The sequence below is a fragment of the Kogia breviceps genome, chromosome 1, assembly GCF_026419965.1.
Source record: "Kogia breviceps isolate mKogBre1 chromosome 1, mKogBre1 haplotype 1, whole genome shotgun sequence".
Classification (NCBI taxonomy): domain Eukaryota; kingdom Metazoa; phylum Chordata; class Mammalia; order Artiodactyla; family Physeteridae; genus Kogia; species Kogia breviceps.
The window spans coordinates 163,703,885-163,731,775 of NC_081310.1; the positions used below are offsets into that span (position 1 = coordinate 163,703,885).

Below are 27,891 nucleotides of genomic sequence, written 5' to 3' on the forward strand. Positions count from 1 at the left end.
CCGACCCGGAGGGCGATGGAGCGGGCGCGCGGGCCGCGGGCCGAGGCCGACGTGCCCGGGGAGGAGGAGGAGGAGGAGGAGGCGGGCGCGGCCATGGCTGCCGCGGTGGCGGCAGTGGGTGGCGCGGGCCCGGCCGTCCTGCAGGTGGCCGGCCTCTACCGCGGCCTGTGCGCTGTGCGTAGCCGCGCCCTGGGCCTGGGGCTCGTGTCACCCGCGCAGCTGCGCGTGTTCCCGGTGCGCCGCGGCTCGGGCCGGCCCGCGGGGGGCGCCGAAGGCAGCGGGGTCGGGAAAGAGATCGAGGCCAACCCCTTCTACGACCGCTACCGCGACAAGATCCAGCAACTGCGCAGGTGCGGGCCCGGCCGGCGGCGGGCGGGGAGGAGGGGCGGCGCTCAGCCCGCGCTCCTGGTGTATCTGTATCTGGCGCTCTCAGCCCTTCCAGCAGCCCTGCCAGAGGATCACTGGCACTGTCCCCACTCTACAGATGGTTATCTAGGCTCAGAGAGGCTTGGTCACTTGCCTAAGATCACACAGCTAGTGTGAGAGCTGGGAGTCTCTGCGAAGCCCCAGTTGTTTTTCTGTCTGCTTTAGTTCTCAAAACGCTGAGGTCAACTCTTACGAGGGCCCTTAAGAGGCAGGCAACTCCAAGAGACCTGTCCTCATTATCGAAATGGGAAAATGGAGCCTTCCAGAGAAGGGACTTGACTTGCTGGTCACCTGTTGAGTCAGCTGAGCCCTGTCCTAGGACTCGGGTTCCCAGGCTTCTAGCTGAGGACCCTGACTGTAAGGAAAGGAGATTGGGTGGGGGCGGGGCATCAAAGATTAATAGTGTTACAGTTGGCTCTCAGTTGAACTCTCTCATTAAGATGAGAAAACAGGATCAGAGAGAGTAAGAGGCCTGCCAAAGGTCACACAGCTGGTTGGGATTTGTCTGACTTGAAATCCGGGGTTCCTAACACTACCCTTCACCTTCCAGAGAGAAGAACCTAGAGATTAGAGGAGGTTGAGGTGGGTATAAGGGGGCCTTGGAGGGTCCAAAGAGTTGAACTGGGAAGAGCTGAAAGAGATCAAAAGTGAAAATTGAAGGGACTTGGGTGAGAATCTGGCAGGGTGGGTAGACAGTTGTCTTAGGAAAGGAAACCTAAGACTGATACTGTAACTTCTTTGAGTTCTAGCTCATCTCTACTTCCACAGCCTTAATTTACTCTATCATCTTCACCCAGAATATTGCAGTCATCCTCTAACTCAGCGGTCCCCAACCATTTTGGCACCAGGGGCCAGTTTTGTGGAAGACAATTTTTCCACAGACTGCGGGGGGCGGGGGGCGGGTTATGGTTTCGGGATGATTCAAGTACATTACATTTAATGTGCACTTTTATTTCTATTATTATTACATTGTAATATATAGTGAAATAATTATACAACTCACCATAATGCAGAACCAGCAGGAGCCCTGAGCTTGTTTCACTTGCCACTCACTGATAGGGTTTTGACAGGAGTCTGCAAGCGATTTATTATGGTCTGTGCGGTCAAACCTCTCTGCTAATGATACTCTGTATTTGCAGCCACTCCCCAGCGCTAGCATCAGCGCCTCAGCTCCACCTCATATCATGAGGCATTAGATTCTCATAAGGAGCGCACAACCTAGATCCCTCGCATGCGCAGTTCACAGTAGGGTTCGCGCTCCTATGAGACTAATGCTGCCGCTCTTCAGACAGGAGGCAGAACTCAGGCAGTAATGCGAGGGATGGAGAGTGGCTGTGAATACAGATGAAACTTCGCTCGCTTGCCCACTGCTTACCTCCTGCTTTTGTGGCCCAGTTCCTAACAGGCCACGGACTGGTACCGGTCTGTGGCCCGGGGGTTGGGGACCCCTGCTCTAACTAGTCTTCCTCACTTCTGGTCTTAGACCCATCTACCCCCGGTCCATGTCACTGCTACTATAATGATCTTTCTTTGAAAGAATGACAGAATAAATGAATGAGTATTTTTGCTCTCCTTCAACAGCATTCAGATATACTCAAGTATTTGTCATCTTAAAAACCTTTTCTTGGGCTTCCCTGGTGGCGCAGTGGTTGAGAGTCCGCCTGCCGACGCGGAGGACACGGGTTCGTGCACTGGTCCGGGAAGATCCCACAGGCCGCGGAGCGGCTGGGCCCGTGAGCCATGGCCACTGAGCCTGTGCGTCCGGAGCCTGTGCTCCGCAACGGGAGAGGCCACAACAGTGAGAGGCCTGCGTACCGCAAAAAAAAAAAACCACAAACAACCTTTTCTTGACCTACATTCCCCTTCAGCCTTTTCTCACTGATCCTTTTCACAGATAAGCATCTCAGAAGAGTGGTCTACTAATATTCTGAATACTTCACAGCTCCTGTTCATTCTTATTCATGAACAAATGAATGACTGGTTTTACTTTCCTTCCCCACTAGATCATTCCTGTGTCAGTATTTACACATACTACTGCTATCTCCTAAAAAGTGGCTTTCCAAGGCCACTCCATATCCTTAGTGTTCCATGCAAGGCCCTTGTGCTCTAGTACCTGCCAGTCTCCCAAGCTTTATCTAATACCAAAACTTTCTTTTAGCTCTATGGCCCAGCACAAAGGAATAAAGGACTGATGTTGGGGGCAGGTGTTCCAGGTAAGGGGAGCAACAGAGCCTGAAACCACCTCAGCCATTTGGCAATATCTGAGCAAATTTTCATCATAATACCTGTAGCACTCTCATGTACTTATTTACATGTCTTTCTGTCCTATTAGATAGTAAGCTCCTTGAGGTAGGGACTCTTTCTTATTTATTTCTGTATCTCTGAAGCCCAGCAAGTTAACCAACAGGCAAGAGAGAACAAGTCAAGTTTGTTAAATGAGTGAAAGGGAGAGAGGAAGGAATAAGTCCTAGAAGAAGTTGAGTGAGGTGGGAGGGAAAACTGTGGCTACAAAAGGCAAAAAAACATGAAGTAGACGAAAAGGGAGGTATGCAGTGAAAGCAGGGCCAAAAAGGATCAGTAGAACCTGGGCCAAGTCAAGGAAAGAGGCAAGACAGAGCTTCGCCATGAGGCCCAAGACCAACAGGTAGGCTATATTGTGAGATATTTTGAAAGGAATTATAGTCCTGATTGGTTAGTGCTGTAGCATACTCATTAAACCTGGGATGTTGGAGCACTTATAACCCCAGTTCAGTGTGAGCCAACGGCAAGACAAGGCTGTGTGCCTTGCTGACCCCACTCCAGTCCAGTACCTGGGTTTTTGCGTCACACTCTACACTGGTGAGATCTTTAGGCCCACTGTATCTTGAGTGTGCATAAATGAACATGCCCAGGGAGCAGGTCCACAGTAAGGAATGATTTACAAATCATGTATATGAAGAGAGGCTGAAAAAACTGAAGAAATTCACCCTAGAGAAGAGAAACTTAGGAGATGACATAAGAGCAATTTTCAGGTACTCATAAAAAGAACTAGACATTTTCTCTTGTTCCTGGGGGAGTGAAAGATACAGAGAGGTAGACTTAGAATCAGAATGTTTTAATAATAAAAGATGTCCAGGGTGAGAGTACACAGGGCTCCACTGCCTGGGCCACCCCTCACCATCTCCATCTGCTCACTGGCAGCACTGACCTAGGCCCTGGTACTTGCGGCCCTGGCCAGGCAGGTGCCACACCCTACCAGGTGAGGCCCTTGGTGCAGCTCTTCATCGAGGAGGAGCTGGCCTTCTCTGGAAGGGAGGAAGATCTATCCAAGTACATGGCAGTGGAGGGAGCGGTGCTTGACATCACCTCCAGAAAGGACTTACATGGAGGAGGAGCGCCCTACGTTGCCTTGACCAAGAAGGACCGGAGGGGTGACCAGGATGCCCTTGGAGCCTGCAGACGTCACCCATGACACTACAGGTCTCATGGCCCAGGAGCTGGAGCCCCTGAATGACATCTTCACCAAAGTGTACACAACCAAATATTGTCAGCTACACGGCCCGAAGCATTCTTAACAGATGGCAGCCCCAACCTGGACTTCACACCTGAAGACCAGCCCCATTTTAACATAAAGGACAAATTCTGATGTTCCATCAACTGGAGCAGGTTCTTTGGAGAGAGGGTCAGGGAGAACTTAGGTGCTAAATCTGCAAAATAGACTGCCTGAAGCCTCTGAATTGCCGGGATCTGAATAAATAGAGATTTGCCCTAGTCGGGGAGGGAAGGGAGATGTCTAAGAATTAGATGTGTTCCAGTAAAAGCTTGACACCTGGGATTCCTGCCTGAGGATTCTTGCATCTAACCCAGCAAGATGACCAAAAAGTACCTTTCCCATCTTAAGGATTAAATTCCAAATACCCGGAGTGTAAGTACCTGAGGGAGCAAGCCCTGTGTCACCCTAGTGAATATCCTGCAGGAGAAAAATGTTACACAGGCCCCTTGAGGATTAATAACAGTTGAATAAGTGGATTTCTTTTTCTACTTTTTTGATTTGTAGGCCTGTGCTCAGTCCTAACTAAATTAAGACAAATCCTTCAGCCTCTGACTGTGTCCTCTCTCTGTGAAAATGGAACATGGTGCTTTGTTATTTCAAAATCCAGAAAGGTGGGCTTCCCTGGTGGTGCAGTGGTTAAGAATCTGCCTGCCAGTGCAGAGGACACGGTTCAAGCCCTGGTCCAGGAAGATCCCACATACTGCGAAGCAGCTAAGCCCGTGCGCCACAACTACTGAGCCTGCGCTCTATAGCCCGTAAGCTGCAACCACTGAGCCCACGTGCCAAAACTACTGACGACCGCGCGCCTAGAGCCCGTGCTCTGCAGCAAGAGAAGCCACTGCAATGAGAAGCCCGTGCACCACAACAAAGAACAGCCCCCGCTCTCCACGACTAGAGACAAGCCTGCATGCAGCAACGAAGACCCAACACAGCCAAAAATAAATAAATTAATTAATTTTTTTTAAAAAACGTTCAGAAAGGCCCAGGTGGTTTATCCTTTGGTTTACCTTTGATCAGGTCTGACCCAACTGCTTTTGAGTCCCGACTGGAGAAGTGCAGTGAGTTTCGGAAGCAGCCAGTGGGGCACTCCAAGCAAGGTGACTTTATCAAATGTGTGGAACAGAAGGTAAGACCTACCCCTTTGGGTGTTGTTGGCTCACCAGTGCTCTACATCCCCACCCCTGACCCTTATCCTGGGAGTGGGCTCATTGAGGGGATCAGCTCCATCCATAAATGGTATTCTGCTCTTTCTGGCAAGGTACTGTAGTTATGGTGGAGATATAAGGGGATTAAAAGGGTAATCTCTGCTCCCAGTGGGTATAGTTGAGTGGTCAAGGCAAGGCACACATGTAGGAATCAGGGAGGAAAAAAGTGCTTAATACATGTTAGCTCATATTACCCTTAAACAAGAATCAGAGCTGGGGCAAAGCATGTTGAAAGCTGTGTATAGTCAGCGCTCCCTATCTACGGGTTCTGCATCCACAGATTTTGCATCTGTGGATTCAGCCAACAGCTGATAGAAAGTATTCAGGGGAAAAAAAAAAAAAGCTGTAGAAAGTTCCAAAAAGCAACACTTGAGTTTGCCACTTACAGGTAGCTATTTACATAGCATTTATTGTATTTACAACTATTTACATAGAATTTACCTTGTATTAGGTATTATAAGTAGTCTAGAGATGATTTAAAGTGTATGGGAAGATGTGCATAGGTTATATGCAAATACTACACCATTTTATACAAGAGACTTGAGCACCTGCAGATTCTGGTGTCTTCAGGGGTCCTGGAACCAATTCCTGACTGATACCAAGGGACAATTGTATAGGAAGATTAATCTAATGCAGTGCTTCTCAAACTTTTTGACCATGACCCACGGTAAGAAATATATTTTACATTGTAATTCATTACACATATATGTATATAATTATAACTGAAACAAATGCTTACTTTTACTATTGATACATGCAATGCACTCTTATTATTATTTTCATCTTTTAAAAACCTTTGGCCACAGTCCACTAAATTGATTTCACAACCTATGATTTGAAAAATACTAATCTAAGGTGGTGCACAGAACAAATTGGAGTGGGAGAGGCCAAAGCCAGGGAGAATATATCCAGGTATGGGCTGCATGGGCCTGAAATAAGGTAGTTACAGTGGAAAATTGGGGCTCTACATTGTAAAAGGAGAGATGTTTATTTTACTTGGAAAATAACTTTTTTTGCCTTGGGTATCCTAAATTTTCAGAGAATCCACTCAGTCTTTTAATAACTGGTTGAGTTAATTAGAATAAGAATAGTTAATGGGTTAATCATTACAAGGTTGGGGAGCAAATTCAACCTGTGATAAACGTAGTTTACAATTTTATATGAACAAATAACTTTCTACTACAAATATTTTATCAAATGTAATTTCCTTTAGCAAACATTTATAGTGTCAAGATTACAAATCAATAGCTATGGGAAATATTACTGTGTTATAAACTTCCAATATTATCTGGGAAAGCTTTTTGCCCCTTTTTGAAACAAGACTTAGAAATTCAGCTTTATGATGACAAGAGCAGAATAAGTAAAGATTTAATTTAAATTATGGCAACTCTTAGGTAAATATTCACTTACTGTCTTTCTTACCTAGCTAGAGGAAGGCTAATAGCTAATGGCTCCATTTCTAAAGCCTTTTCTTTACTTTGAGTCATTGGTTCCCTACCACGTGATACCCAGCATCCCCTTTTTGTAATAAATTGTATTTAATTCTCTCTACTTCTACCCTGAAATGAAATGTAGACAATATAACCCACCTACACTCATAATTTCATGGGGAAAAAATAAATATAATGCCTTAACTGTAATAAAGGGAAGTATTTTTTAAATAAAATACAGATTTCAGCATGTAAGTTCTTGGGCACAGCTATGCTGTGAGACCTAGTACAGTCATCAGGTTATTTCACCTCTGTATGAAATCATCATGAATATGTAAGCAACAAATGCAAACTGGTATGGGATGTTGGTAATTAAAAAAAACCCCAAACCATAAGCAGTGTTGTTATCAGTGACCCTCATGAGATTCCACAATGTACAGTCTTCTCTTAAGTTACATAGTAGTTGCATTTCTGAAAAATTCAGTATTGAATAAAACTGTTTTAAAAAGGTGAAAGAAAGAGAACGGAAAGGAAGGAGGGAGGGAGGAAGGAGGGAAGGTCTGGCTAGAATTGGAAAGTTGTGTGGGAACTCATCTGCAAAATTGCAGCTCATTTAGCACCGCTGCCTCTCCCATAAATGCAGGTGAAACCATCCAGTCAATTATTGTGATAACAAAAAAACAGGTCCCCATAGGTTTCCAAAGCATCTGTAGTAGACATGCTTTAAATGTTTCATTAATTGCTCTTGAGACTTTGGGCACATAGGGTGTATCCAGTAGGTTTTTCTACAGCACGCTTTTGTCTAATTTGTGGGTACTGGTTCTGTGGACATCATTTATGAAAGGTTTGGATTCATTAAAGCACAGAGTAATGAGAAACAGGGTTTAATGCAGAAAGTATGTTTCAGCTTCAGAATCCCAGGTGTGGATTGCACTCCTCTCTGAAAGGCACAGAAATTGAATGGAAAACTCAGAACAACACATCCTTACTGTCAGAAACAACTCAAAATTGGATTTCCTGGCCATGGCCTTTATCTGAGAGTGGGCTAGGAGAGAAAATAATCACTTTCAGTTGTTCCTGGCCTTTTTTGAGGGGGAGTCTAATTTGAGGGAGGGAATACTAAGATGGAGTACTAGGAAAGACTCAATAGTCTGCTGAGGTTGCCTGACTTCCGAAGTGCTGTCACAGATAAGAAGCAGCTTGGAAAATAGATCATTCCATTCTTACCTCCTCTGTGGCTCACTGGGAAGGAAGGAGAGCACAGGAAACCCAAGTAGGTTTGTTCTGGGAAGGATTCCCTCATCCATGGTGGCAGGGATAGAATGGACTCTCAGTACCAATAGATGGTGTTTACTAACAAAGAGCTCCTTTCTCATCTCTGTATCTCAGAATCAGTCAAAGAAAAGTTGTCTCACAAACAGTAACTCTTAGAGAAATGTGTACAGTTACTGTATAGAGTGGAGAGAAGTGAGTTCTGAGGTGCCACATTACTAAATGAGGTATTGGGCACCTCATCTAGGGAGGGTGGTCTTCTTAAGAGTAAAGTATAGGGCTTCCCTGGTGGCGCAGTGGTTGAGAGTCCGCCTGCTGATGCAGGGGACACAGGTTCGTGCCCTGGTCCGGGAAGAGCCCACATGCCGCGGAGCGGCTGGGCCTGTGAGCCATGGCCGCTGAGCCTGTGCGTCCGGAGCCTGTGCTCCGCAATGAGAGAGGCCACAACAGTGAGAGGCCCGCGTGCTGCAAAAAAAAAAAAAGAGTAAAGTATAGATTAATATCCTGTCCCATTGTATATTTCAGACAGACACATTGGGGAAACAGTGTATGAGCAGAGGATTCACCAAGGACAAGGTAGGTTTCTAATTAAATATCCAAGCATGAATTCATATGGAACATCTATAACAAGAGGCTGCAAGTTTGAACATATTTACTGTGGTTCAGTGATTTTGTGATTTTCTAACTGTGGAGATGAGAGATGTTTCTACGAATTTTTGTTATGACCTTGATATGACTCCTAGTATAGTGTGGGTCCTGGGGGTGCTAGAGGAAATGTGAAGGAAATGTAGTGTACTACTTCCTACTTTCTATAGGAAGTAGATTTTTTTTTTGGCCATGCCGCACAGCATGCGGGATCTTAGTTCTCCAACCAGGGATTGAACCCGTGCCCCCTGCGGTGGAAATGTGGAGTCATAACTACTGGACTGCCAAGGAAGTCCCAGGAAGTAGTTTTTAAAAATCAAATAAAAACATGTTTACTCTGTGATTTAACTTGCAAATAAGGAGGCACTTCTGGCAGAATAGCAGTTAAAGGTAACAACCGAACTTTCTCTTAGGAGCTGCAAAGTGCTGCAACACTTATTAGTGAAAGTGAAACATTTGGGAAGTACCAGTAGATATTCCCTGAAAATAGAACTGTGAAACCTGCCCTGGGGTCTCCCTTTTCTGAGCATGTGGGTTTTCTTATACTCATTCTCCACTTATTGAAGATCTGCTTTACTGTCCTCCCATGTTGCTTCCCACAAGGCTTACAGATAGAGTTAAACTGTTTTATTTTTTTAATTGTGGGTGTTAATTGCCTTTTATTTTCTCTTTCAGACTCTCAGTTCAATCTTTAACATTGAGATGGTGAAAGACAAAACTGCAGAAGAAATAAAACAGGTAATGAATGAAAATGAATTGGCATATTTTATGAAAATGTGTGCTCTGTGAACCAAATCTGAAAGTAGAAAGGAGCATACATTTCCTGACATCTCTTTCTAGCCAAAATGAAAGGCAATCATTGAAAGCAAAAGTGATGAATTACATGAAAAATAGTGCATACAAAAACTTGGTCTCACTCCTATATATCTAATCAACTCACATTTCCCCTTTCTTTTTCATTCCTGTTGTCCACATCTTATTTAAAATCATCACTACTCTATGCCTGGATGACTACCTTTCTAAATAGGTTTCCCTGCTCTTACTTCTCCCACCCCCTCGCCCCCTATCATATCCTCACCAGTTCAATACTCCTAAAGTTCTACTTCACATAGTGTATTGGTTAAGAACACAGACTCTAGGACCAAGCTACCAGTTTTTAGTCCTAGCTCTGCCACTTACTAGTGGAATGACTTTGATAAGTTAGTTAACTTTTGGCGGCCTCAGATTCCTTCTCTGTAAAGTGGACATAATAATAATACTTACCTCATGGAGTTATTTGGGGAATTAAATGAGTTAATCTTTATAAAGTACTTGGAACAGTGCCTGGCACAGAATAAGTGCTATATTTGTGTTTTTAAATAAAAAATAAAAATAAATATTATGTTAGTAACCTGCTCTCAAATATTCAGTGACTTCCCATATTCCTTTGCTTGACATTCAGAGTCCTCCGTTATTTTAGGACCTTCTGCAGGAAGCTTCCTGGACACCTTCCTTCAAAGCACATGTGATCTATTCCACTTGTTTGGTCATTCCATATACCAAGCATTCCATATTGCTTGAATTAGCATTTGTAAATGCTATTTACATTTTCACATCTGATTCTTTTCTCTCTAATTAGAATACAATAAGCTATTTATTGGCATTCCTTATAGTTCCATGAATTATATTTTAGGTATATTGAGAGAATCAAAATAATAATAAAAGCAGTATACTATGTGTCAGGTACTGTACTTAGTGCTTTATATACACTATTTCATTGTATTCTAATAACCCCCTTATAAAGTAGGTGCTATTATTCCCAATTTACAGCTGAGGAAACTGTAACTTAAAGACATGAAGCAACTTAGCAGCAGAGCTAGGACTCAAACCCTTGTCTGTTTGACTCTACATCATATTCCCTTATGGGAAGCTGTGCCAATTGCTGTGGGTGTCCTTGAGCGCTGTGTCATTCATTTCAGCAGACAGTTATTAAATGTCAGCCTCTGTGCCAGGCATAGAAATAAATGAGAGAATTCCCAACTCTCAAGGGGTTTCAGCCTAGTGGAAAGACAGACACAAAAACAAAAAGAGAACAGTGCAGAGTTCTAACTTCTGTTCATAGAGGCTTAATGCAAAGTCTCCAGGAGACCTCAAACTGCCTTTGGGAAGAAGTGCCAATAGAAGGTGGATACCAGGCATGTCCTTTAGGGGAGAGAGAGCCAGGCCCAGGAGGCCTGATCATCATATGACAAATATCATTTAGACCTATATTTTTAGATACGAATTTGTGTTCATTAATATAATTTTGAGTAACCAAGGTCAACTATGTTAGGGAACGTCTGTCAGTCTCATAAATTCAGTGTTGATTCATAAACTATCTACCAATATAAATTAAATAAAAATAAGCAGGATATGCTGTCCTTAAAATGAGGAGACAGTGTTTTGACATGCAAAAAAAAAAAAAAAAGGAAAAAAAGAAAAGCAACCTTACTGCATTGATAAAGTGATTTTCCGAGGTCCTAGGAGGTAATAGTCCTTCTGTGCTTTGTGTTGGTGAGATCACACTTTGATTAGTATCTTCAGTTGCCCCCCTCCACCCCCATTTTCATGGGAATGTTGACAAAGCAGAGCAGCTCTAAAGGAAGGTGACCCAGTCTTCAACACCAGCTCCCTCAGGTGTCACCTTGGCTATGATGCCTTCCCCAACCTCTATGCCTTTGCTACTGCTTGTCATTCTCTGCTTAGAATGTGTCTCTTATCTTCTCTCCTACCTGTGTATCTTCCCAGACTCCCTGTTCACCTGGCTAACTCCTGATCATTCTTCAGGATACAGCTCAAGTGTCCCTTCCTCTGGCACTTGTTCCCTAACTTAGATTAAATGCCTCTTTTTTGCCCTCAGAGCACCTTGGCTTTGGTTTGCATTGTAATTCTGTTGTGCTAAGCACAAACATTATTTCAGTAGTCTTCACAGTAATCCTCTAAGGTTAATATTACTATTTTATTGATGAGTATATTGATATAATTTAGTGATTTCCAGTAGTTTTCCCAAAGTAGCATAGCCAGCAAATGATAGGAGCTGGGATTTGCATCCAGATCTGCCTGACTTCAGACCCTGGGTTCCGAATGACTGATCCTGGCTCTCTGAGAGGGCCCACAGGTGGCCGGACAGTGCGGGTTTTGGGAGAGAAGAGAGAAGATATGATAAAAAAAAAAAAAAAAAAGCTTGTCTATTACACACAAGGCACACCTTGGGAGAAGTGATTAACAAGGTCTCAGAATCCGTTTCTTTGATAGGAATTTGTTATTAAGAGTTACAGTTTAATCATCTAGAAGAATAGGTGGTATTAAATCTTTTTTTGTAATCATGTACTAGTAATAAAAGTATTACATTGGGTTTTCCTCCCTATTATCAAATAGCATATTACTCTGAGCAATGAAAGCTGTCACCACTTCTTGGTACGGGTTGAAAAGGTTACTGATGTGTCACAGACGCTCTCTCTTTTTTGTACAGATTTGGCAGCAGTATTTTGCAGCAAAAGATACAGTCTACGCAGTTATTCCTGTAAGTAGTTTGGAGGGGAAAATGAAAGTGTTATAACATGAAGGTCAGGACTCTAACCTTAGCACACAGTTGCTTTTACTTTTCCTATGTTTATTGCCTCTTGAGAACTTACATTTATAGCTCTGAGGGTTTTTATTATGGCCTGAGCACCAAAGATTGGGAGCTCCATATGGTATATTTATGGCTTTTGTTTTTCATCTTTCTGGTTTAGAAATGTCTCTTTGAGTCAAGTCTCTGACAAGGGAGCATGGTGTAAGTTTACGTTGCTGAGCGATTTCCAAGTGTCTTTTATTTCTTTTTGGTGTTTTCCAGCCAAGCTGTTGGAATTTAGGACAGGGCCTCTGGCCTAGCTTTCTTCCCTTCCTGTCTATGAGTGACCTGTACCTGAGCTGACTTGGAGCTTCCTCCTAGTCTTTTTCTGGCATTTCCCCTTAGCAAGTGGCATTTATTTTTTCTTTCTCAGAATTGCTTTCTTGGAGATTGTAACGGGCCACTGCTTGACCATTAAGATCTATGACTGGGAAGGAATGCTGCCAACTTCTTCTGGTTTATGTCCTGCTGCCTTCTACCAGAAGAAAGCATTTAATGTACTGGGTTATCAGCTAGTTCTTTAATTGTTCTTCTCTGAAGAGGAAGTAGCTTTAGGTTAAGTTTATATCAAGCACCCAAATATATACTGAGCTTACACGTGTAAGTTTAAGGAGGAAAACTTACAGATGGAAAAATAAAGCCAGGCCTTTTGGTTGTTGTGAGAGTATTGCTATCTTTTATTTTCTTCCTCTTTTACATATATACCCTTTCCTTTCATGAGTCCAGCGTTCAGAAGGGTCGACACTTTTCATGATATTTTAGGTCTCCAATGCTGACTCATTGTTTGAACAGGCCTTCTTAGCTCTACCTGGACAAACTCAGTGACCTGTTGTCTCTAACACTGGGCAGAGTCCCCTGCAGAGTTAGAGCATTTGCAGTATCCACTCTTTGCACATAATTCTGATATTGAACAGGAAAGCATACCTCTGCCTTTTCCACTTTGTTGTAAGAGGCATTTGTAAATGATGGAACTTGGGATTGTTTTAGTTGTATTTTAGGTCTAGAGTTCAGTCTTGGTGAATTTAACTGTGATTGTGGCCTTTTATGTTTTCTTGGTTTTGAATTTTATTCTTTTCTAACCTACAGAAAGAGAAGTTTGATTTGATCTGGAACCGAGCTCAGTCCTGTCCAACAGTAAGTGTCCAGTGACCATATGAGATTTGCTTATCAGTGCTGCCAGACGAGGATGTTTCCTAACCAATTTGTTCATGCTCCATTACCATCTCACATGTTATAGTTATTTAACAAAGACGCTCTCATGTTGATTGTACTGATAAGTAAGATTTTTAGCCTTATGAAATCATGTGGGTTTGGCCCAATAAGCCTGTGGCTGTTTAGCTCTCTGAAACGTCTCAGCCCTTTCTGATGTAGATCTTAATTTATTAATATAAGTGAATGTTGGAAGCAACACCTGAGACCTTAATCTTTTCAGCCTCCTTTAAGTTTCTCTTTTATTAACACTTTCTTTTCAGTTTTGGCCATGCTATTTTGATTATATATACCTAAAAGGAATTATGAAATTGTTGCTGGGGTATTGAGCTGCCAGAAGACCTAAGAGAAAGGGAATAGATGAGATGGATCAGCTGACTTGGTGTCTATACTAATTTCTAAGATTCTCAAAAAATGCTTCTAAACATTGCTGAGAGAAAATAAAAAACATCTAAGTAGGGCTTCCCTGGTGGCACAGTGGTTGAGAATCTGCCTGCAGATGCAGGGGACACAGGTTCATGCCCCGGTCCGGGAAGATCCCACATGCCACGGAGCGGCTGGGCCCATGAGCCATGGCCGCTGAGCCTGCGTGTCCGGAGCCTGTGCTCCATAACGGGAGAGGTCACAACAGTGAGAGGCCTGCGTACCACCAAAAAAAAAAAAAAAATCTAAGTAAATGGAGAGATATACTGTGTTGGACAACTCAATATTGTTGTCATTTCTCTCCAAAGTGATCTCTAGATAAAATATAATCCCAATCAAAATCCTAATAGGCTTTTTTTTCTTTTTTTTTTAATTGACAAGCCAATTTTAAAAACTTATTTGGATATCCAAAGGACCTAGAATAACAAAACAATTTTGAAAAAGAAGAACGAAGTTAGAGAACTTACATTACCTGATTTCAAGACTATGTTTTCATAAAGCTACAGTAGTGAAGACAGTCTGGTAACAGCATAAAGATAGACAAATAGATCAATGGAACAGAATAGAGAATTCAGAAGTAAACCAATGTATGCATGGTCAGTTGTTTTTCAGCAACGGTGCCAAGGTAATTAAATAGAGAAAGGATAATCTTTTCAACACGTCCAACAAATTGTGCAAGACAATTTGAGTATCCATACGCAAAAAAATGAACCTCTACTCTTACCTCACACAGTATGCAAAAATTAACTCAAGAACTAGAAAAAAGAAAAATCTTAGATTGAATCTTAGTGACCTGGGCTTGGCAGAGATTTAAGTATCAATACATCAGAAAAAGCACAAAACCATAAAAGAAAAAAATCAATAAATGAGATTTCGTCAAAATTAAAATTTTCTCTTTGTATACCCATGTTCATAACAGCATTAGTCACAGTAGCCAAAGGGTAGAAGCAACACAAGTGTCCACTGATAGATGAATGGTTAAATAAAATGTGAAAAATACATGCAGTAGAACATTATTCAGCCTTATAAAGGAAGGAAATTCTGACACATGCTACAGCATTCATGAACCTTAAAGACATTATGCTAAGTGAAATAGCCAGTCACGAAAGGACAAATACTGTATGATTCCACTTATATGAGGTACCTAGAATAGATTCATATACAGAAAGAAGGACAGTGGTTGCCAGGGGATGAGCGGAAGGCAGGGTAGGGAGTTATTGTTTAATGGGTATGGAGTTTCAGTTTGGGAAGATGAAAAAAGTTCTGGAGATGGATGGTGGTGAAGGTTTCACAACATTGTGAATGTACTTAATGCCACTGAATTGTGCACTTTAAATGGTTAAAATGGTAACTGTTACGTCTATTTTACCACAATAAAAAAAATTTTTAATTTCTACTTTTCGAAAGACATTGTTGTGAAAATGAAAAGGTAAGCCACAGACTGGGAGAAAATACTTGCAAACATATATTGGCAAGTGACTTGTATATAGAATATACTAAAAACTCTTACAACTTTATAAGAGGACAAGCAACTCAATTTTAAAATGAGCAAAAGAGTCAGACAATTCACCAATGAAGTGCAATGGAAGTTATAAGATGCTCGACATCATTTGTCATAATGGGAATGCAAATTAAAACCACAGTCAGATACCACTAAGATGACTAAAATTAAAAAGCTTGACCATCCCAAGTGTTGGTGAAGATATGGGACAGCTGGAACTCTAATATATTGCTGGTAATAATGTAAAATGGTACAACCACTTTAGAAAACAGTCTGGCAGTTTCTTTAAAAGTTAAGCATATACCTGCCATAAGACCCAGCCATTCTACTCCTAGATATTTTCCCAAGGGAACTGAAAGCATATCTCCATTCACTGACTTGTACACACGTGTTCATAGCAGCTTTATTTGTAATAACCAAATACTGAAGATACCCAGCTGTATAACAGGTGAAAGAATAAAGAAATTGTGTGTGTGTGTACATATACATCATATACAATACGTATATAATGGAGTAAGATTCAGCAATAAGGGGGAATGAACTATTGATATATGCACCAACATGGATAGATCACAAAACAATTGTGCTGAGTGAAAGAAGCCAAACCAAAAAGAAGTATAGATTCTGTGGTTTCATTTATACGAAATTCTAGAAAATGAAGACTGACCAGTAGTGACAGAAACCAAGTCAGTGGCTGCTTAGGAACAGTTGGAGAGAGGGAGACATGAATTACAAAGGAATTTTTAGAGATGATAGATATGTTCATTGTGTTGATTGTGGTAATGGTTTCACTGTATACATATGTCACAACTATTCTAATTGTACACTTTAAATATATGCAACTTATACTTCAAGTATACCTCAATAAAGCTTTAAAAAAAATGTTTACCCATTAGGCACTGAGGTTATCTCATGTAATAATAATAAAACAGAGCCTTAGTGGTTAGCAGTAAGGAGACAATTCCATGACTAATGCATATTGGACTGACTATACTTTGTTTTGTTCTGGCACCATTGTCTTCACCACTCCTCCCCAGTTCATCTTGAGCATAAAACTAATTATTTCTTGGTGTTTAGAGACATGATTCAGTATCAGCCTCAGATAGTAGAATATGAAGTGATTACAATAATTGTGACAAAAATTAATGCAGCAGCATTAGAAAGTTTAGAAATTGAAAAACACCCAAAAGTTCATCAAAAGAAGGATAGATAGGGCTTCCCTAGTGGCACAGTGGTTGAGAGTCCGCCTGCCTATGCAGGGGACACGGGTTCGTGCCCCGGTCCGGGAAGATCCCACATGCCGCGGAGCAGCTGGGCCCATGAGCCATGGCCGCTGAGCCTGCGCGTCTGGAGCCTGTGGTCCGCAACGGGAGAGGCCACAACAGTGAGAGGCCCGCACACGGCAAAAAAAAAAAAAAAAAAGTATAAAAACCTGAAAGGGAATGACAGACACCAAATGCAGTTTACCTGTTATACTGGAATGGAATTAGAATGGGTTTACAGAGAGAGCTTCAATTGGATCTCTAATGCTTTCTTTCTTAGGTGGTTTGGGTAGTGTATGAGTGCTTGTTACATTATCACATATGAATTTCATAATTTAAAAAAATTTTTAAAAACCAAACTTTGAAGAAATGGAGTGAATGACACAGGTGGTTGGACATAGAGCAAATGATTTTATTTATTCATCTGTCTCCTCATGTATTTGTTTCCCACAGTTTCTATGTGCACTGCCAAGAAGGGAAGGTTATGAGTTTTTTGTCGGGCAGTGGACAGGTACTGAACTCCACTTCACTGCACTTATAAATATTCAGGTAGGTGGCCTGTGCTCAGGCCCTAGATGAAGGAGGCCTACCCTTTGTGGTATTATGAGCCCTTGCTGAGGCTTGAGGACACAGAATATGTGCTAACTACCGGCAGGATTTGCTGTAGCACTGATGAATTGTCATACTTTGTTGGGCTAGCTTTTTAGGCCCCACTTACTACCTAGAAATTGAAAAGATCCCAAAACATGTTCTCTGACTATTTCTGGCTCTCTCCTCTCTTCCCCATACATCTATAACATTTACTGCATGTACCTCACTTAACAAACATGGGTGAGTGATGATGGTTATCTTTATAACCTTAAGGTAGGCTCTGTGTCTTACATGTGTTTTATTAACCAAGTCAGCGCTTTCTAAGGTGCTAGATGCATAGTTTTCATTTCACAGATGTCGTTTTGTTTGCTTCCCTCCTTCCTTTTTCTTTGTTTTACTCCCAAGTATTAGATTAAGAAGTTTGATCCAAAGCATTTGAAGCTTTTAAAATAAAAATATTTTAAATGAGATCATCACTAGGATTGACATTCTATATTTGGAGGCTGAATCTGGCAAAAACAAGAATGTGTTACAATGGCTTTGAAGTTGGGGTAAAGGGAGCACAAAACAGAATGAGAATTTGCTCATGACTGTAGCCCTTGTGATTGTATCCAAAAATTATATTGTGTTTGTTTTTAAAAAAAAACAGTAGAAAGAAAAGAAAAAAAATAGTGGGCTCAGAGAAGTTAGTTCACAGTGCTAATAAGTGGTAGAGCTGGGTTTGCTTGACTCCAGGTTATTGACTTCAAAGTCTGTGAACTTAACCATTATGCTGTTGTGTTGGAAACTATGCTAGGACTGCCTTCATGAAGCTCGTATACAAGTATAGGAAAAAGATCCAGAAACATAATTATGACCAAAATGATGTGTATTTGAAGTATGTTCGAGAGAACTGAGGCTGAACTATTATTAAGAGTACCCTAGCAATAATTATGTATTGATAATTAAAAGGACTTTCGCTGAAATTTTAAAGATGAAACCCAGAGATCTTTTGAATGTATAGTTGTTTCCTTCTATACTATATGAGGTCTTAGGCTTTGAACCTAGCCTCTCTTCCTAGTCTGGAGTGAGGTCTAGTCACCACTGCCCTGTCCATTCTTCATGAAATTATGATGTTCCCATTCTTCTTTCCCCCCTTCTTCCCACCCAGATTATATTTTAAAACTGCACATTACAAATCTGGCTCATGTGCAAACTCTCCAGCTGTTTGCTACAGCTTAAAAGAGCTCAGTCCTCAGAGCCAGCCAAGGGGAGTAGATTTCAACTGTGAAATGCACTAGTCCATAAAAGTGGCAATTACACAGGCATATTGCTTTCTTTAGGACTTGATTTGGTAGCTGCTTGTGCTGTTTTGTTTTTAAATATATGGCCGTGATGAAGGATTCACTGCCTACTGTAAACATTTTCCGGGAGAAAAGCCAAACCTTTTTCAATGGAAGACAAAAATAACACTGTGCAAGCTGTCAGTTTCGATGTGCCTTGGCAGACCTGGCCACCACCACGTGCCAGTCCTCCGACTCACCAGCCACCCAAGGGGCTGTTAAGAGCCAGAATTCCCTCCAGACTCTCTATTGCTGTGAAGTCGCAGTTTTGTTGTGGTGGCACCTTATAGAGCCTTGATTAAGTGTTCCTCCTTACAGACCCGAGGGGAAGCTGCAGCCAGCCAGCTGATTTTATATCACTACCCTGAACTTAAGGAAGAAAAGGGCATAGTGCTGATGACAGCAGAAATGGATTCCACATTTCTGGTAAGAATCAACTTTTACCTTTTTGAATTTACCTGGTGACCCTGAAGGTATTCAGATACAGTTATATAGTATCTGCACTTGTTACCTTTCTAAAATCCAGTATTCTGACTCCAAGACACATCTGGCCCTAGGGGTTTCAGGCAAGAGACTATGGACAAGTAAATGGCTTCTTAAATGTAGGGAAGAGTTCAAAGTCTAGAATAGTTCTTAATCTTTTATCTTCCTCCACACTGTTCACACGTACAGCATTCATCATACATAGTAAATTTCCTTCCTCCTTTTCCCATTTCCTGGGATAGAGCATTGACCATATGCCCATAGGTAATGACGTCTGTTGTGTTTGTTCTCTACATATCCAGGGCCAGGAGCAGTTGTATGATTACTGTTCAGCCTGTTTGTCTAGTCCTTGCTCATTTCAGTCTCATTTATCTGGCAGGGTTTAAGTTCATGATGTCCTCAAGATAGTGGGCACTTTAGTGCCTCTTTCTCCTGAGGTTCTTTATTACAACACCCACTCATTTTTCCTCTGTCTCTTAATCAGCTGCATACAAGAAAGGGAAAAGTTATGGTACTCAGCTAGTATCTCATAGTAGCAGTAAGCCCCAAATCTAGGACATAATTGACACTCTACTTCCTTGTCTGTTATTCCTGTAACTGTTCGGTCCCATTTCTCCCATTCTTCCTTCTACCTATCACACTCAACTGGAAGTCACCCAAAATCCTACCCAGAAGAATGGAGTTGCCATTAACTGAGACAGACAAGATTGCAGGTGGAAGAGGTTTGGGAGGAAGATCAAGAGCTCAATTTTCAACACGTTATATCTGAGATGCCTATTAGATATCCAAGTAGTAGGCAGTTAGATATATGAGTTTGGAGTTCAGGGGAGAGGTCCAAGCTAGAGAGATAAAAATGAGAGTAGTCAGCATACAGGTTGTTATTTAAAGCCATGAGGCTGAATGAAATCACCAAGGAAGTTAATGAAGGTAGAAAAGAGGAGAAGTCTAAGAACTGAGCCCTGGAGTGATGAGGAAGCATCAGCAAAGAAGATTAAAAAGGAAGAGTCAGTGAGATAGGAGGAAAACTAAGATGGTAGAATCCCCTGGAAGCTAAGATAGAATGTTTCAAGGAACAAGGGTGCTCAACTAGCCAAATCTCACTTGCTTGTAGGGCAAATGAGATGAGGACTGAGAATTTACTAGATTTCACAACATGGAAGTCATTGGGGACCTTTATAAGGGCAGTTTCAAAGGAGTGGTAGGACAGAAGCATGATTGGAGTACATTTAAGAAAGAATGGGAAGAGAAAGAGTAAGCATAAACATGTCTTTCAAGGGATGTTTTTGAGAAGGGAAGGAGAGAATGGGGTATAAGAAGTGGGGATGAGAGTGGTTTTTTGGTTTTGTTTTAAATGAGAGAAATAACATTATATGTATATACTGATGGAAAGATCCAGTAGAGAGGGAAATATTGATAATGGATGAGAAGGAGGCTGGAGAGTTGTTGAAGTGGTGTTTTTGAGTGGGGTGAGTCTTGGGAATGAGGGGTTGATCTTTGCCAGAAACGTAACAACAGGAGAGAAGCCAGGATATAATGACACAAATACAGTTAAACGAATAGAGGTGGTGGTAGCTTGTAAGAAGTTCTCTTCAGATTGCTTAGTGAAAAGAAAGATCGTCAGCTGAGAGTGAGGATGGAAGAATAGGTGTTGGACTTTTGAGTGGAAAAGAGAAAGTGTGAAATTGTTCTCTAGGACAGGCCCATGAGTTGAAAATGTGTTCTACATTTTTAAGTAGTTGAGGAAACAAACAAACAAACAAAAAACTAAAAAAGAATAATATTTCATGGCCTGTGAAAAGTATATGAAATTCAAATTTCAGTGTCTGCAGATAAAATTTTATTGGAACACAACCATGATTATCATTTACATGTTATCTATGGCTGCTTTACCTCTACAACAGAGAGTTGAGTAGCTGCAACAGAGACTATAGGGCCGTAGAGCCTAAAATAGTAACAGTGTCTCCCTTTCTAGAAAGTGTTTGTTGACGTGTGATCTAGGAAAATGGAAAAGAGAATGGGTGTGCAGGTACAAGCACAGAGAAGGAGGACCGAGAGTTGGATTTAACTAGGGTTATGGTTTAGCCAAGCGATGTAGTGAAGATAGGGACAGGAAGTTAAAAGTGAATGTAGGGGCTTCCCTGGTGGCGCAGTGGTTGAGAGTCCGCCTGCCGATGCAGGGGACACGGGTTCGTGCCCCGGTCTGGGAAGATCCCACATGCCGCGGAGCGGCTTGGCCTGTGAGCCATGGCCCCTGAGCCTGCGCGTCCGGAGCCTGCGCGTCCGGAGCCTGTGCTCCACAACGGGAGATGCCACAACAGTGAGAGGCCTGCGTACCGCAAAAAAAAAAAAAAAAAAAGTGAATGCAAAGGAATGATTGTAATTATTGACAATGGAGTGCAAGTTGGATAAAGAGGGAAGTGGAAACATGAGAAAGGTTAGAGACAGAACTGCGAGTCCTACTTGAGTTAAAGGATTTTTTAATTTGGGAGTGAGTGTTAAATATAGGAAATAGTAGACAAAGTATGGATGTTTCAAATTGAGATTTTGAGGGGATATAGTTATCAATAATGATAAGGTTTAAAATTTGACCACAGGAGTGAGTGACATAGAGATTGTACTGCATTTTCTGATCTTAAGCAAAGCATAATATCTGACTGTATTAGAAGTAGACTCTAGAGGTCAGAGGAGACCCTTTCTGTTTTAGCATTTATACCACCTCACCCTAGTGGTCTCAGACCCATAATTATTAAAATTCGCTTCCTAGCCTTATAACATTTAACATCATACCAGACAACATACATTTGCCTTGTATAAGTCAACTTGACTCTGAGTTTCTAATGTAGTACAGAATTAGACATGTTAGAATTTAGTGTAGAGATACATGATTCAGAGATGGGAAACCTAGAAATGTAATATAAATATATGATCCCCTGCACACTCATGCATGAATTTGCACTTTAGGCATAGTGTTTCCAAATACAGTAAAGCAAATGAATAGAAATACCTGGAAACTAGAGGTTTCTTCTGAAATGATTTACTTTAATGATGAAAATTTAGTATAGTATTAAAAAGCCTTATTTGGGTCCACATGTGTGTCAACAGATGATTTCACTGGAATGTAGTGAGTGCTAGGATAGAGACATGCACAGCGTTGGGGGAGGGGGCAGGGGGAGCGTTCCTGGCCCAGAAGGAGGAAGAAGCCTTCCTAGAGATGACACCTGAGCTGAACCTCAAAGATTAGCAGGAGTTTAGCAGGGTAAAGTGGGGAGGGGGAGGGGAATGTTCCAGGTGATGGAAATAGAATACATAAATGCTAGGAGACATAAAATGACTTGGGGTATTACAAACAGTTTGCTATCACTGGTATATTTAAAAAGGAGGTTTGGTGGGTTGTGTTTAAAGGATCAGCTTTATCCTGCGGGCACAAAAAGGTCATTAAAGGGTTTTGAATGGGGGTTGACCCATAAAGAGTTGGATTTTAAGACCATTAACCTTAAATATTTGCTTCCTAAATATTTTTTAGTTCTAGCCTGGTCAGTGTGATCATTTAAAATGCAGTTGCACGGGCTTCCCTGGTGGCGCAGTGGTTGGGAGTCCGCCTGCCGATTCAGGGGACACGGGTTCGTGCCCCGGTCCGGGAGGATCCCACGTGCCGCGGAGCGGCTGGGCCCGTGAGCCATGGCCGCTGAGCCTGTGCGTCCGGAGCCTGTGCTTCGCGACGGGAGAGGCCACAACAGTGAGAGGCCCGCATATCACAAAAAATAAAAAAAATAATAAATAATAAAATAAAATAAAATAAAATGCAGTTGCAATAGTCTGGGCAAGAAGTAGTAAAGACCTAAACTAGAGCAGTGGTAGTAGGGATGGAGGAGAATGACTCCAGAAATATATAGGGAATAAAATGGGCAAGACTTGGTAATTTGATTGTAGCTATTAAAATTGAAAGAGAGGGAGGAATCAGGTTTGTTAATAAACCTCCTTGTTGAGCAACATAGGGAATTAATCTGTTTATCTTCTTGGGTCTTGGAAAGGGAAGAGACTACTGTTTCATGTTGAGAGAATAAAAGGCAGGAGGTGAATAAGTGGGCAGGGGTTGGGTGCAGGGGAGCTTTCCATAATCCTCCATGAGAGACATTTGCACATATCTCCATATCTTAACTCTCTACCCACCATTCTAGTGGTCTTCAAACTAGTGGTCAGAGCCCTTTATCCACACAGAATCTTATTATGTAAAACCCTAGGATACAACAGCTGAAAGAGAGGTGAAGGGACCAGAGGCACCTCCACCTAGGACTCTGCACTTTGAGCAGCACTGTTCTAGAATGTACACAACTGAAATTACCCTTACCTCCACCATCCTAAGCCTCAAATAAAAGTTGACTCACAGGCCCTACATTTCAGGGCCTCAGAGAGTGGTGGCATCTGCCTCAGATTATGCACTTGCTTTAGAGATGGTTTGTTCTTGAGGCATGTTTGAATATAAGAAAGGCAAAAATGATGAAGTAGAGTTATCGACCTTGATCAGTCTTAATTATTTGCCCCACCAGAAATACTGTCAGGGTGAAGGGGAGGGAGTACCAGCCTGGGAGTCCAGAGGTCTGGTCCTTGCTCTGCCACTTGTTAGCCATATGACCTTGGGTCCGTCCCTGACCCTCATCTGCTTTGGTTTCCTGGTCCATTAAATGAGGACCAGGTGATCTCTAAGGCCCCTTCCAGCTCTAAAATTCTATTAATTTGAAATAGCCAGCATTTTGGAAAATGGCTTTTGATTGAAGATCCAGTCTCAGAGATCAGTGCCTGCTTGTGAGAAATGACCTGCAAGGCCCATGGGAGGGAATGGAGGTGAAGCAGGCTGTGGTATTTATAAACCTATTTTCATCACTGTAGCTAGACATAGCACACTTTTGACAGTTTTAGTAGGAGTTTTCCATTATCATTTGGGGTTGGGTTTTGGCTGTGTGAACATTGTAATCGTGAATAAGTGCCTCTGATCAGCTAGCACCAGAGAATGTATAGGAAGCAAAACTAAGAGTTTTTGAAGTAAATCTCTTGTAAGGCTTTAAGAGTGTAGCCTGTGTCCTGATCCCACTTCTGTTACATAGAGTGGTCTGGTGACCATTTCCCTGCTACTGAGCTTTAGACAAGGTGGCCCTTCTTTTCCCTGGGGCTTTGCGGCTGGATTAGTTAGAAATGACTGCATAACAAATTACTACTCCAAAACTTAGTGGCTTAAAACAACAAATATTTATCGCCTCACAGTTTCTGTGTGTCAGGAGTTCAGGAGCAGCATAGCTGGGTGTTTCTGGCTCAGAGTCCCTCATGAAGTTGCTGTCAAGATGTTGGCAAGGACTATGGTCATTTGAAGGCTGATTGGACTTGACAATTCACCTCTGACCCCACTTGCATGGCTGTTGGCAGGAGGCCTCATTTCCTTGCCATACTGGCTTCTCCATAGACTACTTGAATGTCCTCATGATATGGCAACTGACTTTCCCCAAAGCAAGTGATGATTCAAGAGAGATAGCAAGACAGAAGCTACAATGTCCTCTGTGACTGAATAGCAGAAGTCATTTTTCATCATTCCACTTTAGTCCATTTGTTAGAAGCAAGTCACTACGTACAGCCAACACTCAAGGAAAGAGAAACGAGGCTCCATCACAGGGAAGAAAGAGTGTCATAGGGAATCCCTGGCGGTCCAGTTGTTAGGACTCCGCACTTTCACTACCGAGGGCCTGGGTTCAGTCCCTGGTCAGGGAACTAAGATCCCACAAGCCACACAGCACAGCCATAAAGAAAAAAGAAAAAAGCATTGCGTCATAGACTTTATGGACAAATTGTAAAACTACAGCTGGCTTTGGCACTACTTTTTTGACTGAGGTGGTATGAGGAACAGGTTTTATTCAAGAGTATGTCTGGTTAGTCAAGAACTTAGTAGTAACTCACATACTGGTTCTTGGAGCTGGGTAACTATTGCTATTTTTTTCCCCCCTGAGATAAACTTAACAGTTACTAAAGAACTGAATGAAGAAGGAAATTTTTAACATATGCATTAATTTATTAGCAAACATTCACCAGATTTCACTGGGTGCAGGATGTAAAAGAAGCACATACTTTGAGAAATTCACACAAAGGAAGACAGACAAAAAAGAAAAAGAGGAAAAAAAGGACAGATACAATACAGTGTGATACATACTATGTTAGAGGGACGTGTAGGGTAATTTGAATACACAGAAAAGGGGCACCTCACCAAGACTTGGGATGTCAGGGAAGCTTTCTGCAAGCAGTGACTCCTGGGTGAGGGCCCCCAACTGCCAGAGGGCTTAGACACAGAGCTTCATAGCCCTGTGCTGGAAAGGACCTGACTGTTCTTTTTACCTTTCAGAATGTTGCTGAGGCACAGTGCATTGCCAACCAAGTTCAGCTCTTCTATGCCACTGATCGAAAAGAGACCTACGGGTTAGTGGAGACCTTTAACTTCAGACCAAATGAGTTCAAATATATGTCTGTCATCGCTGAATTGGAACAAAGTGGACTTGGAGCAGAACTGAAATGTTTTCAGGACCAGGATAAGACTTAGAGCTGTAAGGTTGGTTTACAGAGTTTGCTCAGCCCTGGATAGTCCTGAGCCTACCCACCCCTTGACCTCTCGGGAGCTCAGCATCTATAATGAGCAGTCTCTAAGGAGTTGCCCTGTATGCTTATTGCAAGAAGTAACATCAAGTAACCTGTACTATCAAGTAACCCTGTTACTTGATAGTCAGGAACCAAGGTACCCAAGCATTCTGATCATTATCTCCCAGCATGCTTGAGGTTTCCTTTTTAAGTGTTTGAGGTCATAACCAGAGACAGCCAAGGATCCACAAGATGGTTGACTTGATTTTACACACTGTAATAGTATATTTGTTTTCTGGACATTTTGACTGCACAGCTCCCAAATGATTAGTTCCTCATCTTTATACACTGTGACAGGACAATAAGCTTGAAGACCTGCTGTAGTTAGATGTGGGCTTTACATACTCTTCCTACTTGGCTGGCCAAAGGCATAACCCAGATATCCTGTTAGACTCTAGAACAACCAGATATTGCCATCAGGATTAAGACTCCGTCGAGATGCCCCCAGAGATGGCTTTAGTGTAGCTGGTTTGAAGTATCAGCAGATTTCAGTTATAGTTAAACGGGTACAGTGCCTGCTGCCTGCATATTTTTAAACTATGGTTTGTGGCGCCTGCTTCTCTAACTCTGCCTGTTGGAAGCTGTGTATTTGGAGGGGCTGAATCAAGTGCAGTATAAATAAATCAACACTTTTGTAAAGAGATGATGAATCCAGATTTGTTTTTGTTTTTGTTTTTTTAACAACCCTAAACCATGCCAGTATTGTAGAAAAGGTAGGCAGAAGCAAATGTACCCATATTGGGTGTGGGGAAAATGTAGCAATAAAATAAAGTCTGGCTTATAATCTTTGTTACACTAAATAGTGAAATCTAAGCTGTGCGCTATCCATAGCGTCAGTACTGTGGGCTGATGTCATCAAAACTCATCTTTGGACTCAGCAGTTGCTTGAAATGCCAGAAATAAGAAAGCTCTCCAGTACAGGAAACTCAGGTTTGGTTAGTAGAGCTACTGTTGTGGCTCCAAGCTCAGCGATAGAAGCCGGTGGCGGTTACACACCTGCCTTCTGAACTTTTGGCCCCAGAGCGTGTCCCCGCCCCCGGTATTGTTGTCAGCCGCCTCTATTATAATACCTTTCCTTTTCTTCATCTAATGTGCTCCACTTTGCTGCTCCTGCCTATGGTCTGGCGAACGACACAGTATCGTGAGTGGGAATGTAACCAGGATTTGCAGTTTGTGTGTGTGTTTTCTTTATTACAGGAGATTTTTATAAGTTGGGCTTGTCCCCAAGTCCTTTAAATGGGGTTGGACTTCCCATTATTTTCTGAGCTGTGTTTATTTTGCTGTACTTCTGAGTCTGTGTGTAGAAAGAGACAGATAGTGTTTGTTTAACCTGGAAAAGTTGCTGGTCTTTCACAATTTCTCTTAAGGTTGAACTGTTTCCTAATGCAAATTCAGGCCTCTGTTCCTGACAGTTAATTTTTTTGAGTCTGGATGTTTGCAGTCCCAGGAATCTTTGATATCAGGTGGAGTTACTTTCATGGATATGTTTCCTTTTCCCTCCAGATGGACCCAGGCTTTAGCTATAGTACCTTTCATAACACCTTCACCAGAAGGTGAGAAAATGATGGGGAAAGAAGTCAGAACTGGCTGCTCATTTTATTGTTCCTCCCAGCTTTGCCTTGAATCCCCCACTCGCCAGAGAAGTATGTATCCATGGCCAGTTACATTGGACATGATCAGAGTACCACCTGGCTGTTCTTTATATTTACCTAGCAAGATCTGGCAAAGAACTAAAAGAAAATTGTTACATCAGTCAGTCCCCTGGTACAACATGGTGTTATAGAAAGTGGACAGGCTTTACAGTTAAGTGAATCTAGGTTCAGTGTTGGGATTCATTAGCTCCAAATGTTGAACAAATTATTTAAGCTCTCTAATTCTGTTTCTTTATCTGTAAAATGAGAGTAATAATATCTACCTCACAGGATTATTGTGAGAATTAAATTAACTTATATAGAGACTATATAGAGCTTAATAAATGTCAACTCCCTTCTTCCTCCCTTCTTGCCCTGCCTCTCACCAAATGCCAACACCAATTAGCATTTCAGATGTGCAGATCATTCTTCATTCCAGTTTTATAAGCAAACCTTATCTCACAGGTTCTCAAACTTTAATTTGCAGTGGAATTACCTAGAGCACTTTAGAATGCAGACTCCCAGGTCCCAAAGCCCAACTTGCTAGAGTGCTGGGAATCTGCATTTTAATATGTGCTCCAGATGATTCTGATGTAGATAATTAGCCAGCCACACTCTGAGGACCACTACCTTATCCGTTCTTCACAAAGAATACC

The 27,891-nt window shown here is 42.0% G+C and overlaps 1 protein-coding gene across 2 annotated transcripts; it reads left to right on the forward strand.

Annotated features, from left to right (window-relative positions):
• On the forward strand, positions 1-26,247 carry ATPAF1 (ATP synthase mitochondrial F1 complex assembly factor 1). Of its 2 annotated transcripts, XM_059043196.2 has the most exons (9): positions 1-350; positions 4,976-5,084; positions 8,391-8,441; positions 9,186-9,248; positions 12,001-12,051; positions 13,228-13,275; positions 16,990-17,085; positions 18,768-18,875; positions 25,315-26,247. In XM_059043196.2, the coding sequence occupies exons 1-9, from the start codon at positions 16-18 to the stop codon at positions 25,507-25,509; spliced, it is 1,056 nt and encodes a 351-aa protein (XP_058899179.1). In that variant the 5' UTR covers positions 1-15; the 3' UTR covers positions 25,510-26,247. The 2 variants fall into 2 exon arrangements, with proteins under 2 accessions (XP_058899179.1, XP_066864395.1); XM_067008294.1 differs by lacking the exon at positions 16,990-17,085.
• The last annotated feature ends 1,644 nt before the right edge of the window (positions 26,248-27,891 follow it).

Bases quoted from the DNA above. Each gene is read 5' to 3' on its own strand.
- ATPAF1 (XM_059043196.2), top strand. From the start codon at position 16: ATGGAGCGGGCGCGCGGGCCGCGGGCCGAGGCCGACGTGCCCGGGGAG. The intron at 351-4,975 runs GTGCGGGCCCGG...ACCTTTGATCAG, and splicing joins AAGATCCAGCAACTGCGCAG to GTCTGACCCAACTGCTTTTG. The intron at 12,052-13,227 runs GTAAGTAGTTTG...TCTAACCTACAG, and splicing joins CAGTCTACGCAGTTATTCCT to AAAGAGAAGTTTGATTTGAT.